Here is a 20,710-nt window from a genome sequence, read left to right on the forward strand (position 1 = left end):
ACGTCCTCCGAGAAATCACCGATCCTTCACCATCACACCCTGCCTACCACAAGTCTTATTAGTGAAATATATGGGACGCGGGGACCCATGTAGGAAATATTACTGTAATGTCTATGCTATGGGATGTTTATATTACTGTGTATAAAACATGTTATATGCTGATAAATATTGCAGACAGAGCAGTGGGGGGAGGCTCCTGCTGCAGACAGAGCAGTGGGGGCAGGCTCCTGCTGCAGACAGAGCAGTGGGGGGAGGCTTCTGCTGCAGACAGAGCAGTGGGGGGAGGCTCCTGCTGCAGACAGAGCAGTGGGGGGAGGCTCCTGCTGCAGACAGAGCAGTGGGGGGAGGCTCCTGCTGCAGACAGAGCAGTGGGTGGAGGCTCCTGCTGCAGACAGAGTAGTGGGGGGGGGGGGGGCTCCTGCTGCAAACAGAGTAGTGTGGGGAGGCCCCCTGCTGCAGACAGCAGGGGGGGAGGCTCCTGCTGCAGAGCAGTGGGGGGAGGCTCCTGCTGCAGACAGAGCAGTGGGGGGAGGCTCCTGCTGCAGACAGAGCAGTGGGGGGAGGCTCCTGCTGCAGACAGAGTAGTGGGGGGGGGGCTCCTGCTGCAAACAGAGCAGTGTGGGGAGGCCCTCTGCTGCAGACAGGGCAGTGGGGGGAGGCTCCTGCTGCAGGCAGAGCAGTGTGGGGAGGCCCCCTGCTGCAGACAGAGCAGTGGGGGGAGGCTCCTGCTACAGACAGAGCAGTGGGGGGAGGCTCCTGCTGCAGACAGAGCAGTGGGGGGAGGCTCCTGCTGCAGACAGAGCAATGGGGGGGGGCTCCTGCTGCAAACAGAGCAGTGTGGGGAGGCCCCCTGCTGCAGACAGGGCAGTGTGGGGAGGCTCCTGCTGCAGGCAGAGCAGTGTGGGGAGGCCCCCTGCTGCAGACAGAGCAGTGGGGGGAGGCTCCTGCTGCAGACAGAGCAGTGGGGGGAGGCTCCTGCTGCAGACAGAGCAGTGGGGGGAGGCTCCTGCTGCAGTGCAGTGAGGGGAGGCTCCTGCTGAAGACAGCAGTCTTACTGCCACACCAAGATTATATTTTATAGATTTTGCTTTTTTTTATTGTAATATCATACAAAATAGCATTGATTAGCAAAGGATATCAAATTTGCCAGTGAAACATTTTACATCAGAAATTTGTTTACGTCACCCAGCCCTCTTTTCACCGCCATGCCATTTTCTGCCACCCCCCTCCACACCCAGCTACATTTTTCCATAAGGAATTGGGGCACAAGAAACTTTCCGTAATCACTGGGTTCTCGGAGGGTACTGGCCGGGACTCGGAGATTAGCAGCTCAACCAGTTTTCCAGCCTTGGCCCTACGAGGCCATCAATAGCCACAGGCTGCTAGCTGATATTATGGAGCCTGTGCAGGGGTGTACACAGATGTGCCAAATTTTAGTGCAGCCGTTGTGGGAGGTGTCCACTTTTCCTGATGGCCATGAGGCCGTTTTCACGCCAAGCCCTCTCCACGCTGCCTGAATGTGCGTTTGGACTTAAGGGCTCCATCATCCAATGAAGCATCCCGGCATCATGCAAATAAAAATTGTTGCTTTTTAGGAAATTTTGGGAGGTTTCATTGGCGCCGAGGAGATCTGTCAGTTCAGCAGACGTAGGCCCGCTGTGCCCCTTTATGGTTTCTGTAGACCCCCTGCATGCAGGGACGACAGCTCTGTACTAATTCATGGGTCGACGCGTTTCACAAGTTATATTAGAGCTGCACATGGGCAATGCTGGGCCCTATAGTACTATGTAGCTGTGTACCATGGATCTGAGGCGGGACGCAGAAGGCCTTAGTATCGGACCTATCTGAGAATAATCTGCAGCGAGCCGGTTGCAGACTTGGTTGTGCACACGCATCTTCTTGCTCCCATTGCCTAGTGCTTCGTACAAGACAGCGATCACCGGGGTGATAAAATCTATAACCTGTGCTAATGGAGGATGATGTCACCCTAAGAGCACAGTGACGGCGGGGTGACTGCCATGTGTAAGGTGAGGGGTTCACCGTGAGGGACTGGGTGGAAATAAATTCATATCAGTACCGTTATAATGAGCGCTGCGGACATGGCGCGTGCTGATAATGTGCACAGATGTTTGGGGGATCGTCGCCCTAAAAGCCTACAAGCTAAAAACCGCAGCCAAAAAAAAACACCCACGTAAATGCACCGCCATATAGGAGGACATAGAGCGAGCGTCTGATGATATATAGCGCCCAGAAATACAAAGTGATCACACTAAATAAGGGGCCACAGGTGACCTCTGGATATGGGGGGCTAGGGCCTGAGGCGCAATCGGCTCCCCTCTGGATTTAGGTGGAGGAGCCATATTGTACGTCTGTCATGAGCCGCCAGTGAAAAGGAGAACAAAGCTCGAAATGTAAGAAGAACCTATAATGAATGACGGCAGCTGATGAGAGAATGCAGATGACGGCCCAGTGGGGTTGAGGGACCATGGAGACATGACCTGTATTACCCTCGCACCGCTCTGCTTTATGCCATGTTTGTTATGTGGCTTGCTGTGGTACAACTATCTGCAGCCCGTGCACCCAACGTGCTCCGCACCCAATAAAAAACCCTCACCAAGACCAAGGGGTCTTCCACAACCTTTTTCTGATGACGCCCTGTCCACTGAGGCCACTGATTGCCAGCAGGATGGGGTGACTGATGGATGGGATGCCATGACCTCCAGGTGGATGATATGGTGTCAGTCACCGGAGCCTGCAGCCCATCAGTGGTCAGGAGGAGGAATGGGTGGGACGTCGTCACTCCTGGGCCCAGTAGACCAGCAGGGAAGAGGAATGGTAATTAACACTAATTTCTTATTACAGCTGATAAACTGAGTAATAAGTGTATGGCCGGGGTCAAACATGGAGCTAAAAGTGTAAGGTTAGCAAGTTATACTGCCCCAAATATGCCAAAATGGAGGTAATAAAAAAAGCTCAAAATCTGAAAAATGATAACGGTGTTCCTACTCCATAGAATGTGTATATCCAGCCACCGCCGGAGCGGACTGGTGGGGGGCTGGGTGCGTGACCCCCTCCAATCTGATATTACTCAACTGTCCTTATGACTTCATATCTAATTAATCAACATGCCTCTTAGGGCATCAGGGCCTTATAATGGCATTAGGCAGGGCAGGATTTAAGGATATGGCCAATTAGGCACAGATGAGAGAGCTGTAAAAAAAAAATCCACGTACCATCTGTGCCTTGGCGAAGTCATCAATTACAGCGAGGCACATCCTGCACCTCAAATACAGCCAGAACGCTGACATATCCACCGACGTGTCCTTCCCTACTCATCCTCGGGCTCGGGATATCTCCAGATGAGCAACTTAAAAAGAAAATTGTGTTCTTCTGTCGGGCGTTGTTTATGCTGTATGTGTCTATGTGCAAATGTATGGGAGGTCCTAAGAAAACTGGCTGGAAGGGGAGGGTGGGTGCATCTGTACCGAGAACTGGGCGGTGGTCGCCTAATGATCCCCAAATGTTACTGTCGGGTCTATGTGTCCGAAACATGGCCCCCGCCACTGCAGAGGGGGGACACTGACTATTCAACACAACATCAGATGTGCCCCTTAGAAGTCAATGGAAACTGACCCAAAAGTCCCAAGATGGCAAGTTATCATTTTCTCGTTGCTGGAGAAACTTCCACCACTGGGACCCGACCGCTCCGGATCATGTACAGCTGGAATGCATATCCTCGACCGCCGCTCTGTTCAGGTGATGAAATGCAGACTCCCACCCTTGGCTTCAGTGGGGGTCCCAGTGGTGGACGTCCCCTGTGATAAGTTAGTACCTATCCTTAAGTTCCTGAAGATCCGGGGCAGGGACATCTGCAGCGCCCCGTCTGAACACAGCGGTGTGGCACATAACCAACTGACGCTCTGCTCGGATGGTGAACTGCAGACGCCCACCCTCAGGTTCAGCGGGGGTCCCAGTGGTGGACGTCCCCCGTGATAAGTTAGTTAGTACCTATCCTTAAGTTCCTGAAGATCTGGGGCAGGGACATCTGCAGCGCCCCGTCTGAACACAGCGGTGTGGCACATAACCAACTGACGCTCTGCTCGGATGGTGAACTGCAGACGCCCACCCTCGGGTTCAGCGGGGGTCCCAGTGGTGGACGTCCCCCGTGATAAGTTAGTTAGTACCTATCCTTAAGTTCCTGAAGATCTGGGGCAGGGACATCTGCAGCGCCCCGTCTGAACACAGCGGTGTGGCACATAACCAACTGACGCTCTGCTCGGATGGTGAACTGCAGACGCCCACCCTCGGGTTCAGCGGGGGTCCCAGTGGTGGACGTCCCCCGTGATAAGTTAGTTAGTACCTATCCTTAAGTTCCTGAAGATCTGGGGCAGGGACATCTGCAGCGCCCCGTCTGAACACAGCGGTGTGGCACATAACCAACTGACGCTCTGCTCGGATGGTGAACTGCAGACGCCCACCCTTGGCTTCGGTGGGGGTCCCAGTGGTGGAAATCCCCCGTGATAAGTTAGTTAGTACCTATCCTTAAGTTCCCGAAGATCTGGGGCAGGGACATCTGCAGCGCCCCATCTGAACACAGCGGTGTGGTACATAACCAACTGACGCTCTGCTCGGATGGTGAACTGCAGACGCCCACCCTCGGGTTCAGCGGGGGTCCCAGTGGTGGATGTCCCCCGTGATAAGTTAGTTAGTACCTATCCTTAAGTTCCCGAAGATCTGGGGCAGGGACATCTGCAGCGCCCCGTCTGAACACAGCGGGGTGGTACATAACCAACTGACGCTCTGCTCGGATGGTGAACTGCAGACGCCCACCCTCGGGTTCAGCGGGGGTCCCGGTGATCAGTAAGTTATCACCTATCCTATGGATAAATGAAAGTTGTCATCTTGATGAAAACCTTCTAGGTAACGGTAACTGCGTCTGTCCTACCGCCTGACACCCTTGTGCCAGTCATCACATGGCACAAGCATCTCATGCCGGGTGGCGCCCTACAAAGAAGCAGCTTGTGAATATAGAAGATTATATAAATTACATTAATCCATGAGAAACAAACCGAATGTTCTACATCCAGCACAGGAGACCAGCACGCCCGCGGGTATCTGCACAAGCTCTGCCTAAACTTCAGAATGTGCAGGGCGGTAATGCCCGAAAGCCACATTGTGACCACGGCGTGAAGAGCGCAGAAAACCCGGCTGCAATTCTGCCCGGCTCTTACTTGCATTTGACGCTGTCACCATCTATTGGTCTCATCCCCCGGACGACATTTGCAACTGGTGGCGGCAGATGCAGCATCAAACAGGGTGGCCTGGTTGCCGAGACAACGGTGTGACGCCAGAAGGTGGTCCTGCGGGGGGGGGGGGGGCAGACGTGTACACGTCCATGGTGCCACACACCTAATGCCGCCTTTGATCATTAATAATGGCGGTACGACAACATATGTATATGTGGGGAAGGTGCAGCATGAAGCGGGTGACATCCTCCTCACCATTTCACCAGCTTGCCTCCCATGGTTCGGATTCACGCCTTTGGCATCATGAAGTCTGTGCAGCCGCCGTGCGTAGTTTACCAGCCGCGTCCCCTCCAGATGCTGCTACCTGTTTACCGAGCCCGGCGCTGCTGCGATCCCTCCATCATCTGCACTTTGGCGGCTGATTCGTCCCTGGTCTCCGGCACATCAGACCTTCCTGGGCGGTCTCCATTGCAAGCCCCCCGCTCCATCCCACCCTGCAGCTTGTTTTCCCTGTGTGGCAGCCTTCTAGGTGCGGGCAGGGACGGAGCTCACCGCAGCCGAGGGGGCGCACACCGACGGCATCGTCTTAGCACCGCTACAATGCAGCCGTCCCCGCAGCCATTCACTGATCCTTCTCCTGCTTCTTCCCCTCGTCCTGTCACCCGGAGCCGTGCAGGAGAGGCATCCCACCCAGCATCACAGAAGACGAACACAGGCTCCGGAGGAGGGGGAGGGGACGTCCAAGAGGCGGAGGAAGGGACGGCGGGTACCCGGGGACGCCGTGCATCACCAGCCTGCTCCTACCTGAATTATTAATATTCACAGGACCAGGATGGAGGAACAGAAAATACAGGAAAGTGTCTGATCCGTGACCCCAAACTTATAGAGACCAAGGCGCAATGACGGATGGTAAATAGATAGATAGATAGATAGATAGATAGATATAATAGATAGATAATAGATAGATAATAGATAGATAGATATAGATAGATAGATAATAGATAGATATAGATAGATAGATAGATAGATAATAGATAGATAGATAGATGATAGATAGAAGATAGATAATAGATAGATAATAGATAGATAGATATAGATAGATAGATAATAGATAGATAGATGATAGATAATAAATAGATAGATAGATAATAGATAGATGATAGATAGATAGATGATAGATAGATAGATAGATAGATAGATATAGATAGATAATAGATAGATGATAGATAGATAGATAGATATAATAGATAGATAATAGATAGATAGATATAGATAGATAATAGATAGATGATAGATAATAGATAGATAGATATAATAGATAGATAATAGATAGATAGATATAGATAGATAATAGATAGATAATAGATAGATAATAGATAGATGATAGATAGATAGACATAATAGATAGATAATAGATAGATAGATAGAGATAGATATAGATAGATAATAGATAGATGATAGATAGATGATAGATAGATAGATAGATAAATAGATAGATAGATAATAGATAGATGGATGGATGGATGGATAGATACATAGATAGATGATAGATAATAGATAGATAATAGATAGACAGATAGATAATAGATACATAGATAGATAGATAATAGATGGATAATGGATGGATGGATGGATAGATAATAGATAGATAATAGATAGATAGATAATAGATGGATAATAGATAGATAATAGATACATAGATAATAGATAGATGGATAGATAGATGGATAGATAATAGATAGATGATAGATAATAGATAGATAATAGATAGATAATAGATAGATAATAGATAGATGATAGATAGATAGATAGATAGATAGATAGATAGATAGATAGATAGATAGATAATAGATGGATAGATGGATGGATGGATGGATAGATACATAGATAGATGATAGATAATAGATAGATAATAGATAGACAGATAGATAATAGATACATAGATAATAGATGGATAATGGATGGATGGATGGATAGATAATAGATAGATAATAGATAGATAATAGATAGATAATAGATGGATAATAGATGGATAATAGATACATAGATAATAGATAGATAGATGGATAGATAGATAATAGATAGATGATAGATAGATAGATAGATAGATAGATAGATAGATAGATAATAGATAGATAATAGATAGATAGATAGATAGATAATAGATAGATAGATAATAGATAGATAATAGATAGATAATAGATAGATAGATAGATAGATAGATGGATAGATAGATAGATGGATAGATAATAGATTAATAGATAACAGATAGATGATAGGTAACATATACAGTAGATAATAGATAGATGATGGATTATCAGATTTCCTGGATTATCGGACACAGATACTACAGACTAGATATTTCATACATCTATTGAACATTTGATCTAGTGATATGCCTTGTTAGATTTCAGTTCTGTTCTGTGATCAGTCTCTTTTTCGGGTTCGTGGTACAGGACTGATTACACATAACCCTGACGACCGTTCACACAGCCCTTTTCCTCGTCATGGGACTTTGTGCTGTTCTGGGAAATATATCTAAAATTACTGCGGAAAGTGCAGAAGAGAATCCTAAACATCACATCAAAGAGTCACATCGGCCTTTACAGTGACTTATGATGCGATAATCGTGATTATGAAATCATCTTGTATCAACAGAAAATGACCAATTGTTTATAGCAGGTTTTTGTGCTTTTTGTATTTTTACAAAAATGTTAGCAGTGGGATTTTTTCATATCGTGATCTTTATGTAAAAAAAAAATTAATTAGTACTCTTGCTATTTTCACACTGGTCACTGGGGCTTTTCACACTTTCTGTCCTTTCAGGAAAAATTTTCAGCAGTTTCCTTATCAGCAGAGGCAGGATTACAGTGACTGATATCATATCTATACCTAGCTGATAATACAGGATCCACCAATCATAAAAGGTGATGTCACAGCTGATTCTTCACCCGTACCTTGCCTCATTTAGCCATACCCTTACCCTGCTCCTTCCTTCCTCACCCCTACCTTGCCTCATTTAGCCTTACCCTTACCCTGCTCCTTCCTTCCTCACCCCTACCTTGCCTCATTTAGCCTTACCCTTACCCTGCTCCTTCCTTCCTCACCCCTACTTTGCCTCATTTACCCTTACCCTGCTCCTTCCTTCCTCACCCCTACTTTGCCTCATTTACCCTTACCCTGCTCCTTCCTTCCTCACCCCTACCTTGCCCCATTTGGCCTTACCCTTACCCTTCTCCTTCCTTCCTCGCCCCTACCTTGCCTCATTTAGCCTTACCCTTACCCTGCTCCTCCTTCCTCGCCCCTACCTTGCCTCATTTAGCCTTACCCTTACCCTGCTCCTCCTTCCTCGCCCCTACCTTGCCTCATTTAGCCTTACCCTTAACCTGCTCCTTCCTTCCTCACCCCTACCTTGCCTCATTTAGCCATACCCTTACCCTGCTCCTTCCTTCCTCGCCCCTACCTTGCCTCATTTACCCTTACCCTGCTCCTTCCTTCCTCGCCCCTACCTTGCCCCATTTGGCCTTACCCTTACTCTTCCTTCCTCGCCCCTACCTTGCCTCATTTAGCCTTACCCTGCTCCTTCCTTCCTCACCCCTACCTTGCCCCATTTGGCCTTACCCTTACCCTACTCCTTCCTTCCTCACCCCTACCTTGCCTCATTTAGCCATACCCTTACCCTGCTCCTTCCTTCCTCGCCCCTACCTTGCCCCATTTGGCCTTACCCTTACCCTGCTCCTTCCTTCGTCGCCCCTACCTTGCCTCATTTAGCCATACCCTTACCCTACTCCTTCCTTCCTCACCCCTACCTTGCCTCATTTAGCCTTACCCTTACCCTGCTCCTTCCTTCCTCGCCCCTACCCTGCCCCATTTGGCCTTACCCTTACCCTGCTCCTTCCTTCCTCGCCCCTACCTTGCCTCATTTAGCCATACCCTTACCCTACTCCTTCCTTCCTCACCCCTACCTTGCCTCATTTAGCCTTACCCTTACCCTGCTCCTTCCTTCCTCGCCCCTACCTTGCCCCATTCGGCCTTACCCTTACCCTGCTCCTTCCTTCCTCGCCCCTACCTTGCCTCATTTAGCCATACCCTTACCCTACTCCTTCCTTCCTCACCCCTACCTTGCCTCATTTAGCCTTACCCTGCTCCTTCCTTCCTCACCCCTACTTTGCCTCATTTACCCTTACCCTGCTCCTTCCTTCCTCGCCCCTACCGTGCCCCATTTGGCCTTACCCTTACCCTGCTCCTTCCTTCCTCACCCCTACCTTGCCCCATTTGGCCTTACCCTTACCCTTCTCCTTCCTTCCTCGCCCCTACCTTGCCTCATTTAGCCTTACCCTTACCCTGCTCCTCCTTCCTCGCCCCTACCTTGCCTCATTTAGCCTTACCCTTACCCTGCTCCTCCTTCCTCGCCCCTACCTTGCCTCATTTAGCCTTACCCTTACCCTGCTCCTTCCTTCCTCGCCCCTACCTTGCCTCATTTAGCCATACCCTTACCCTACTCCTTCCTTCCTCACCCCTACCTTGCCTCATTTAGCCTTACCCTTACCCTGCTCCTTCCTTCCTCACCCCTACCTTGCCTCATTTAGCCTTACCCTTACCCTGCTCCTTCCTTCGTCGCCCCTACCTTGCCTCATTTAGCCATACCCTTACCCTACTCCTTCCTTCCTCACCCCTACCTTGCCCCATTTGGCCTTACCCTTACCCTGCTCCTTCCTTCCTCGCCCCTACCTTGCCTCATTTAGCCATACCCTTACCCTACTCCTTCCTTCCTCACCCCTACCTTGCCTCATTTAGCCTTACCCTTACCCTGCTCCTTCCTTCCTCGCCCCTACCTTGCCCCATTTGGCCTTACCCTTACCCTGCTCCTTCCTTCCTCGCCCCTACCTTGCCTCATTTAGCCATACCCTTACCCTACTCCTTCCTTCCTCACCCCTACCTTGCCCCATTTGGCCTTACCCTTACCCTGCTCCTTCCTTCCTCGCCCCTACCTTGACCCATTTGGCCTTACCCTTCTCCTTTCTTCCTCACCCCTACCTTGCCCCATTTAGCCTTACCCTTAACCTTGCCTCACCCCTTACCATTCTCAGGTAGACAAGCCTCTATCATGATCTATTTGGACTTACCCTGATCCATTCGGCCCCACCCTTCACAGCTGCAGAAGGGTAAGGGGTGAGCTCAATGGAGCATTGCAAGGATATGGCCAGATGGAGCAGGCTAAGGGTAAGGCAGAATGGAGTAGAGTAAGGGCGAGGTGCAATAGAGCTCGGTAGAAGAGTAACTTCTCCAGTTGGCCAAGCCTCTGCCGAGCTCTATTTCACCTTACCCTTAGCCTACCATTCTGCCTCACCGTCTCCATCTGGCTATATCCTTGCCCTGCTCCATTGAGCTCACCCCTTACCCTTCTGCAGCTGTCCGCACCCCTCACCTGCTCCATCTGGTCTCATCCTGTTGTTGGGGAAGTATCCAGCTGAATTTCTTTTACCCTGCGTTGGCACCCAGTGACATCAATGGGCCATCCATGTAATGTAGCTGCGCTGTGCTTTTGTCTATTGAAGGGGACACCCGAGCAGGAGATCCTTCTCCATGGCATTGATTACCCCCATAGAACACATGAAAAGAGATTGCCTAAAGGTGGCCGACTGCGATCGGCTAGTGAGCCTTCGGATGCCAGTCACCCATTTTTATCCTGCCTTATAGATGACTGATTTTTCCCAATAAAAGTCTATGGTGAGGGCAAATAACAAATCCTCAAATTCTGTGATGCTGCGCCGTCTGCTCCGCCACACCACCCTTGTCCCCTGGTGTATGTGATCCATAGAGCTGCGTTTGGCATAAGATAGGTAGACATGATTGCTCGCTTATGTGGCTGATCTGACTGCACGTGCCAGAAGGATTGCAGGGCGCCATCATTATGGCGGAATTATTATATGGTCTGTAGTACCCACCATCAGCCTGCTGTTTGCAATGTTACGGTATTATGTAGTAGTACGACACAAGTGAAATAGCCTTTAAAGGGATATTTCCATTTTAACAACCACAAGATAGATGATAATGTGCTGATCACTGGTGGTCTCAAAAGAATGGACGGAACATGTGCGGCCATCACTCCATTCAAGCACGGTACTTCAGTGCCTAATTCATGAGATGGGTGTGAGCCCCAGTAATCAGCAAGTTTTCACCCGTTCTGTAGATAAAAGATAAGTGGAGTTAAGCAAAAAAGATTTGTAGATCCAGCGGCCATACTGGTTGTCTGTGGCCACAGGACCGGAGCGCTGCGGAGACCCCCACAACATCCTGATGCAATGTACACATGGCATGGTGGAGGCCGACTGATCAGAAGAGACGGCGGGGGTTGCCGCAGGTTGTAGGACGTCCACAGAGAGGACGTGACCACTGGATTGGGGTGCTGCTAATTTTTTTGCTCATCTGATGAGATAATTTGTTGAGATGGGAATGACCCTTTAAAGGGCACCATTCACTTCTAGGGGAGATCAGAAAACTGCAGAGCAGTCGTGTGTGCACAGTGACCACTCCAGCATTGGTCCAGTTCTGTCAGATATTTAGGACCTCTCCTATAGATCAGTGATGACGATGGCGCCTCTTACCCCGATGACTCGGATGGAGAGCGACTGCCTTGACCTTCGTATTGCTGCACCATTGCCCGCACGCTCCAGTACGGGTTTCCGATCTCTTCTTCCACGCTGCTGTTCCTGTAGATTATTATACATTGTTAACATCCAGACTCACACATGGGGGAATAGCTCCGTACCTACATATACTCCCCCCTGACCCAGCTGCCTGCTGATAGAGGGGCCGCACTGTGAGGTGTACCCCACCGCTGCATTCGTTATCCCCCAGCTGTAATGTTCTGACCACTGCTAATATCTCCTGGCAGCAGACAGTGCTGGAAAGAAGGATCGGGCATGACGGACTACAACCCCCATCCTTTTAGTTTCTGCGTCTGCAGTTAGGATCCAATGCACACTCAGTCAAACAGAGCATGCATGTGAATGGGGGATTCATTTTTGTAGAATGTGCGCTCGGCTGATAGGTATACAGTCACCTTTAGTTTTTCCCAAAATTATATAAGAAAGATAAGGTCTACGGTAAGAAGATGGGATTGATTTGGAGAAGAGTGCCACCTCTGACCACAGGCTGGTTCTGGTATTGCCGTTCAGTACCGTTTACCGATGAGATGCAATAGCACACACGTGTGCGGTGAGGATAAAATAACGGGATCCATGCTCGCGAGTGGGCCTGATTCACAATGTTTGGGGCGTTCTGTGGATTTCGTGTCGCCCTTTGCACGAGTCGTGTTCCCTCTGTTCTGTCCCATGATTGGGATGATTGGCATTTTACTCCTCCTCGCTTTGTGCACGGTTCTTATACCGCCACCATCGGTCATTGCAGCCGTGATTTATACCCAGCGGGAATAACTCTGCCGCCCGCACAGGAATAAACGTGGACGATAAAGCCGCCGCCTGGCGGTGATGAGGCCTTGTATCTCTCAGCTGCTGCACGGAGAGCAGCGTGTCCCTGCAGGCAGAGGGGGATTCATCGGAGGGGGAAACAATCTGCGGACCGCTGCTCTCAGTGTAAATGATGGCACGGAGGAGAAGCCTCGACTCGTCCTCTGCTCCGATTTCCATTCAATTCTTACCTGAGAATCTGGGTAATGATGGAAGATAAGACACCGCGACGAATGCTGATCACGGTGCGCTGACACCTTGCAAAATGAATGTCTGCACTGTTTTTATTAATAGTATGCAAAGATGTAGCAGAGCCGAACGTGTCGTTGCCCACTGGAATGGAGGCATGAGAGATTTCTGCAGATATCACAGGAATCAGCCCGTGTCATGCAGGTAATGCCCCCTGGTGATGCCCCCCACTGCTGCAAACCTCTGCAATAATGGATTGGGCATGTTGGAACCCATCACGCATTATACAAGGTGCTTATAGACCGTGCAGTGTCAGTATCTCTCCTGCCCTTTCCCAACCACTATACACAAGTGATTGGGGGGTTGATCTCCAATGGCGATCTTCTCGCCACCCCTTTGAAAATGCCCTGTGCACATCTCACGCTGTCACTGACCGCGGTTACCTTTGTCGATAGCGGAAAACATCTCGTCCTGAGCGCGACATGTCCTGGCGAACCTCTGCGAGGGCGGCGGCGGCTCCCTGCGCCATGGCTGTGGTGGAGTGGGGCCTGTGATGGGCACAATGAGCGGGCTGGCTCTTCCCTGGCGCACCCAACGCGCCATGATTGCTGGATCGTCCGGACACTGGCTTGAAGTGAGCGGCTAAGGTGAGTACGAGTCTCATGATGGACTTCAGGTTTCCCTCCACAATATCTGTAGTGAGACAATGAAATCATTCAGAGGTTGGAGGGATTTCCAGGACTGATGTATTGATGGCCGATCCTTAGAAGAAGCCACCGATATCAGACCAGCGGTGGTCCGACCTCCGGCACCCCACCGATCAGCTGTGACCAGGTCCCAGATGTACAGTTTATGGAGCCGTACACCGTGTAGTGGCCATTCTGCGGTACTGCAGCTCAGCTCCTGCTCCGGTCATTGGGGGCTTTCTATTCTCTATCTGCGCCATCCCCCATCATCTCTCATGGGAAGCCCTGTCTCCAGATTTCTCCTCTCCTCCGCCTTTCCCCAGATCTTTCTGACAGTCCATCACAGTGAGTCCTCCCCATTAATGGGAAGACAAGATTAACCAGTTCATGACCACAGGCACATTTGCATTTTCACACATGTGAAAGAAAAAATTTGGAAAAAAAATTGAAATCATTATTTCCTCTTATTTTATGTGATATGTGGGGCCTAACTTTTATGTCTTTTTATTTCCCATTATTAGATTTTTTAAGACAACAAAGCAGCACTATGATACATTTTAAACTGTGCTCTCCTTTCCGTAGTAATTATTCTTTTATATCGCACACATGGGTAGTTTTTTGTGGGTCAGAGCTAGAGACAGTTGTCTGGACTGCCATTTCCTTCCTTCCCTTCCCCATTTTCCTTTCCCCCTTCTCTTCTTTGGCTTCTTTCCTTCCTTCTCTTCTTGCTTTCCTTCCCTTCTTGCTTTCCTTCCCTTCTATCTTTCTCTTCCTTTTTTCCTCTTTCCCTCCTCCATTTCCCTGCCTTTTATTCTTTACCTTCTTTCCTTTCTTTACTTTATTTCATTCCCTTCTTTCCACCCTTCACTCCTTCCTTCCTTTCCTTCTCTTTTCTTTAATTCCCTTCTCTCATCTTCTTTCCTACTTTCTTTCCCTTCCTATCTTTCGCTTTCCTACCTTCCTTTTGCTTCCTTCCCTTCTTTCTTTTCCTTCCTTTACCTTAATTCCTTCCTGTCCTTCTTTCCTTCACTTCTCTCTTATTTTTGTCCTGCCTTTCTTTCGGTCTTATCCTTTTATTAAACTTTCCTTCCTTTACCTTATTTCCTTCCCTTCTTTGTTTTCCTTCATTCCCTTCTTTCTTTTCTTTATTTCCTTCCATCCCTTCAGTTCTCTGTCATTTCCTTCCTTATCCATTCTATCTCCTTCTTTCCTTTCCTTCCTTTCTTTACCTTATTTCCATCCCTTCTTTCCTTCCTTCCCTCCTCCTGTTTCTTTCCTTCCTTCCATTTTCTTATTTTCTTCCTTCCCTTTGCATCCTTTCTTTCTTTTTCTTTCCTTCCTTTCCCTTCCTTCCTTTACATTCAGAATTTGTAACAATTGAACCAAGAGTTAAATGGGTAATAAATATATATAGCACATTATAAGACGGGGTGACGCGTGGTCCTGGGCCGCGGTAATTCTCACCTTTGGCCGACGTTTGGTGCATTCGGATCTTTTTAGATGCCATGAACTGCAAAACTTTCTCCACGTTGTCCTTCATCTCTAGCGTTCCGCTCGGCCTCCAGTGGATCTCGCTCAGCTTTTCACCAGCTATGGCCGCGGGAAACAAAACTTATATTACATATCAGAAAAAACCCAATCGATCCGATTCTATACACTGGGCCCAAAAGCTTATCCCAAGGGGACAGAAAGACTGACACAGCGTCCATTCACATCAATAGATTGTGTAATGCAGGACTGGTCCTCCGGGGACGCTATTTGGCCAAGAAATGAGGGTCCTGAACAGCCCCCCATAAGATATTATGCACTAATAGGGTTTTCCGGCTTACGTTTCCTCTGAGTTTCTTAAGAATAAACCATAAGTGTCGGCTATAACGCAGCCAGACTGATTCATTGCGCAGCCCGAGTTTACCGTCAGGTTCCCTTTATAGTGTATGGGGTCAAAATGATGTTGGGGGAGATGAGGATCTATAAGGTGGTGGTGAATGAATCCCCCCATGGGTACGGATTAGATGTGGTGGTAGTGAGAGTTTGTAACGCACCACGACTCCGGAGTTTCGCTTTACCCTTTCTTTTGTCCGCCGTCTGTTAAATGGAAGGTCCATGGATAGCTTCTAGCGAGACCCCTATATGTGACAAATATAATCCCAAATAATTTGCACTCACCGACTATTTCTATCAGATGAGACAACACCACCCCATCTCGCAGGTCCAGCCGCAGATCCTGGACGGGGTTAACTCCTGCCTTCTTTTTCAGCTGGGAGTTCACCCAGGCGACATAAGCCTGCAGCTGTTGCTGTGTAAGACATAAAAATCCGATATAGAGAATAAATATAGGGTCTGATAACACACGACTGCATAAAACTGTACACACTGTAATGCCGGAAATGGCACACTTGTACGGCCCCTCTTATGGGAGGACAGGGACTGGAACTTGCTTGCTGGGACTGGTGCGGGTTTGAACCTCACTGTGTTACAGTATTCTGTAGGGCATCCTTTATAAAGCATAGTCATTTTGCCAAAATTGGTTGTGGATGAGGCGTTATACGCACGCTACAGAGAAAATCCTCAGGGTAAAATGAAAGGGAACGGTTGATCTGACATCTAAAGCATTAATTTATTCTAGATTTTCAATTTTTGCAATGTGTAGTAAATCCACAGCATTTCCGCACCAAAACCCTCCATTGTTTGGTGCAGATTTTGCTGTTCTGAAGAATTTCCAAACCGCACAGCATCTCAATTTTTGAGCAGATATTTTCAGTAACATTTTATGACATTATTTTTTTTTGGGGGGGAGTAGGTGGGGCGACAACACTAATTCATGTATCTAGACGGTGGATGTTGGGAAGGGGTTAAACTAGAACTTTCTCATCTGTTAAAAGGACAGGACCAATACAAGCTCAGGTCCCTAAGAAAATGGCTCCTGTGCACTGGGATAATGCATTGGGTTAACTGTTTGCGTGCTGCATGCTGTGCATGTGCACGGGACACTGACGGTAAATACATTCAGGTCCTCAAGTGCAATATTTCTATAAACCGCAGGTCACAACATATGCACTGAGGTCACCGATCAAGGACCTGCAGCGACTGATCTGGCAGGGTAAATCCTCAGCGAGGTCGGACGAGTGTGTAGAGGATCCGGTAGATGCTGAGTCAGTCGGATGTCCGACATCTACATGACAATGAACGTGGATCAGAATAACAGGAAAGTGAGGGCACACAGGGATATATATATATAATATATCAGGCAGGGAATATCCACACGCCTTGTCTGGGGGTGATGCATCAATACATCTCTCCATCCATGTTATACTTTAATAAAAAAACAACAACACACATCTTAGCTACAGAAGAAGGGGATCTGAGTTTCTTGCTAAAATCCAGTCATTCTGGTATCTCAAAGGGTATTATATCCACTCCTTGACGCTGACATTACCCATTAGATGTGTTACTCACCCGTCCCAGCTCCAGTGACGGATTTAGCTCCGTTTTTTTTTAACTTTAGGCCTTTTACAGATGATTTCATCGTATACTTGCTTAACTGTTCTCAATTAACAGTAATTTTGACCAGGGGTACCCAAACTTTTACATGCAATTGTATGTCTCTGCTGTTAACAATATCCCTGCTGCAAGTACCTGACTGAACAGGTCTGTACTGTTAACCATATACCTGCTGCAAGTACCTGATAAGATATAGGTCTCTGCTGTTAACAATATCCCTGCTGCAAGTACCTGACTGCATATATGTCTGTACTGTTAACCATATACCTGCTGCAAGTACCTGATAAGATATACGTCTCTGCTGTTAACAACATCCCTGCTGCAAGTACCTGACTGAATAGGTCTGTACTGTTAACCATATACCTGCTGCAAGTACCTGATAAGATATACGTCTCTGCTGTTAACAACATCCCTGCTGCAAGTACCTGACTGAATAGGTCTGTACTGTTAACCATATACCTGCTGCAAGTACCTGATAAGATATACGTCTCTGCTGTTAACAACATCCCTGCTGCAAGTACCTGACTGAATAGGTCTGTACTGTTAACCATATACCTGCTGCAAGTACCTGATAAGATATACGTCTCTGCTGTTAACAATATCCCTGCTGCAAGTACCTGACTGCATATATGTCTGTACTGTTAACCATATACCTGCTGCAAGTACCTGATAAGATATACGTCTCTGCTGTTAACAACATCCCTGCTGCAAGTACCTGACTGAACAGGTCTGCACTGTTAACCATATACCTGCTGCAAGTACCTGATAAGATATACGTCTCTGCTGTTAACAATGTCCCTGCTGCAAGTACCTGACTGCATATATGTCTGTACTGTTAACCATATACCTGCTGCAAGTACCTGATAAGATATACGTCTCTGCTGTTAACAATGTCCCTGCTGCAAGTACCTGACTGCATATATGTCTGTACTGTTAACCATATACCTGCTGCAAGTACCTGATAAGATATACATCTCTGCTGTTAACAACATCCCTGCTGCAAGTACCTGACTGCATATATGTCTGTACTGTTAACCATATACCTGCTGCAAGTACCTGATAAGATATACGTCTCTGCTGTTAACAACATCCCTGCTGCAAGTACCTGACTGAATAGGTCTGTACTGTTAACCATATACCTGCTGCAAGTACCTGATAAGATATACGTCTCTGCTGTTAACAATATCCCTGCTGCAAGTACCTGACTGCATATATGTCTGTACTGTTAACCATATACCTGCTGCAAGTACCTGATAAGATATACATCTCTGCTGTTAACAACATCCCTGCTGCAAGTACCTGACTGAATAGGTCTGTACTGTTAACCATATACCTGCTGCAAGTACCTGATAAGATATACGTCTCTGCTGTTAACAATATCCCTGCTGCAAGTACCTGACTGCATATATGTCTGTACTGTTAACCATATACCTGCTGCAAGTACCTGATAAGATATACATCTCTGCTGTTAACAACATCCCTGCTGCAAGTACCTGACTGAACAGGTCTGTACTGTTAACCATATACCTGCTGCAAGTACCTGATAAGATATACGTCTCTGCTGTTAACAACATCCCTGCTGCAAGTACCTGACTGAACAGGTCTGTACTGTTAACCATATACCTGCTGCAAGTACCTGATAAGATATACGTCTCTGCTGTTAACAACATCCCTGCTGCAAGTACCTGACTGAACAGGTCTGTACTGTTAACCATATACCTGCTGCAAGTACCTGATAAGATATGCATCTCTGCTGTTAACAATATCCCTGCTGCAAGTACCTGACTGCATATATGTCTTTATTGTTAACCATATACCTGCTGCAAGTACCTGATAAAATATACGTCTCTGCTGTTAACCATATCCCTGCTGCAAGTACCTGACTGAACAGGTCTGTACTGTTAACCATATACCTGCTGCAAGTACCTGATAAGATATACATCTCTGCTGTTAACAACATCCCTGCTGCAAGTACCTGACTGAATAGGTCTGTACTGTTAACCATATACCTGCTGCAAGTACCTGATAAGATATACGTCTCTGCTGTTAACAATATCCCTGCTGCAAGTACCTGACTGCATATATGTCTGTACTGTTAACCATATACCTGCTGCAAGTACCTGATAAGATATACATCTCTGCTGTTAACAACATCCCTGCTGCAAGTACCTGACTGAATAGGTCTGTACTGTTAACCATATACCTGCTGCAAGTACCTGATAAGATATACGTCTCTGCTGTTAACAACATCCCTGCTGCAAGTACCTGACTGAACAGGTCTGTACTGTTAACCATATACCTGCTGCAAGTACCTGATAAGATATACGTCTCTGCTGTTAACAACATCCCTGCTGCAAGTACCTGACTGCATATATGTCTTTATTGTTAACCATATACCTGCTGCAAGTACCTGATAAAATATACGTCTCTGCTGTTAACCATATCCCTGCTGCAAGTACCTGACTGAACAGGTCTGTACTGTTAACCATATACCTGCTGCAAGTACCTGATAAGATATACATCTCTGCTGTTAACAATATCCCTGCTGCAAGTACCTGACTGAACAGGTCTGTACTGTTAACCATATACTTGCTGCAAGTACCTGATAAGATATACATCTCTGCTGTTAACAATATCCCTGCTGCAAGTACCTGACTGAACAGGTCTGTACTGTTAACCATATACCTGCTGCAAGTACCTGATAAGATATACATCTCTGCTGTTAACAACATCCCTGCTGCAAGTACCTGACTGAATAGGTCTGTACTGTTAACCATATACCTGCTGCAAGTACCTGATAAGATATACGTCTCTGCTGTTAACAATATCCCTGCTGCAAGTACCTGACTGCATATATGTCTGTACTGTTAACCATATACCTGCTGCAAGTACCTGATAAGATATACATCTCTGCTGTTAACAACATCCCTGCTGCAAGTACCTGACTGAACAGGTCTGTACTGTTAACCATATACCTGCTGCAAGTACCTGATAAGATATACATCTCTGCTGTTAACAATATCCCTGCTGCAAGAACCTGACTGCATATATGTCTTTATTGTTAACCATATACCTGCTGCAAGTACCTGATAAAATATACGTCTCTGCTGTTAACCATATCCCTGCTGCAAGTACCTGACTGAACAGGTCTGTACTGTTAACCATATACCTGCTGCAAGTACCTGATAAGATATACATCTCTGCTGTTAACAATATCCCTGCTGCAAGTACCTGACTGAACAGGTCTGTACTGTTAACCATATACTTGCTGCAAGTACCTGATAAGATATACGTCTCTGCTGTTAACAATATCCCTGCTGCAAGTACCTGACTGCATATATGTCTTTATTGTTAACCATATACCTGCTGCAAGTACCTGATAAAATATATGTCTCTGCTGTTAACCATATCCCTGCTGCAAGTATCTGATAACATATACATCTCTGCTGTTAACCATATCCCTGCTGCAAGTACCTGACTGCATATATTATTATTATTATTTATTTATATAGCACCATTGATTCCATGGTGCTGTACATGAGAAGGGGTTACATACAAGTTACAAATATCACATACAGTAAACAAACTAACAATGACGGACTGATACAGAGGGGCG

The 20,710-nt window shown here is 47.3% G+C and overlaps 1 protein-coding gene across 3 annotated transcripts in view; it reads right to left on the reverse strand.

Annotated features, from left to right (window-relative positions):
• DIXDC1 (DIX domain containing 1) overlaps positions 1-20,710 on the reverse strand; it is a 100,347-nt gene that overhangs the window by 41,320 nt on the left and 38,317 nt on the right. For all 3 annotated transcript variants that reach the window (XM_069741422.1, XM_069741423.1, XM_069741421.1), the window contains 4 exons: positions 15,760-15,889; positions 15,058-15,183; positions 13,351-13,600; positions 11,855-11,959 (listed from right to left, as the gene is read on the reverse strand). In XM_069741422.1, the coding sequence (XP_069597523.1) occupies positions 11,855-11,959; positions 13,351-13,600; positions 15,058-15,183; positions 15,760-15,889 (611 nt within the window). The remainder of the gene's footprint in view (positions 1-11,854; positions 11,960-13,350; positions 13,601-15,057; positions 15,184-15,759; positions 15,890-20,710) is intronic.

The sequence above is a fragment of the Ranitomeya imitator genome, chromosome 10, assembly GCF_032444005.1.
Source record: "Ranitomeya imitator isolate aRanImi1 chromosome 10, aRanImi1.pri, whole genome shotgun sequence".
Classification (NCBI taxonomy): Eukaryota; Metazoa; Chordata; class Amphibia; order Anura; family Dendrobatidae; genus Ranitomeya; species Ranitomeya imitator.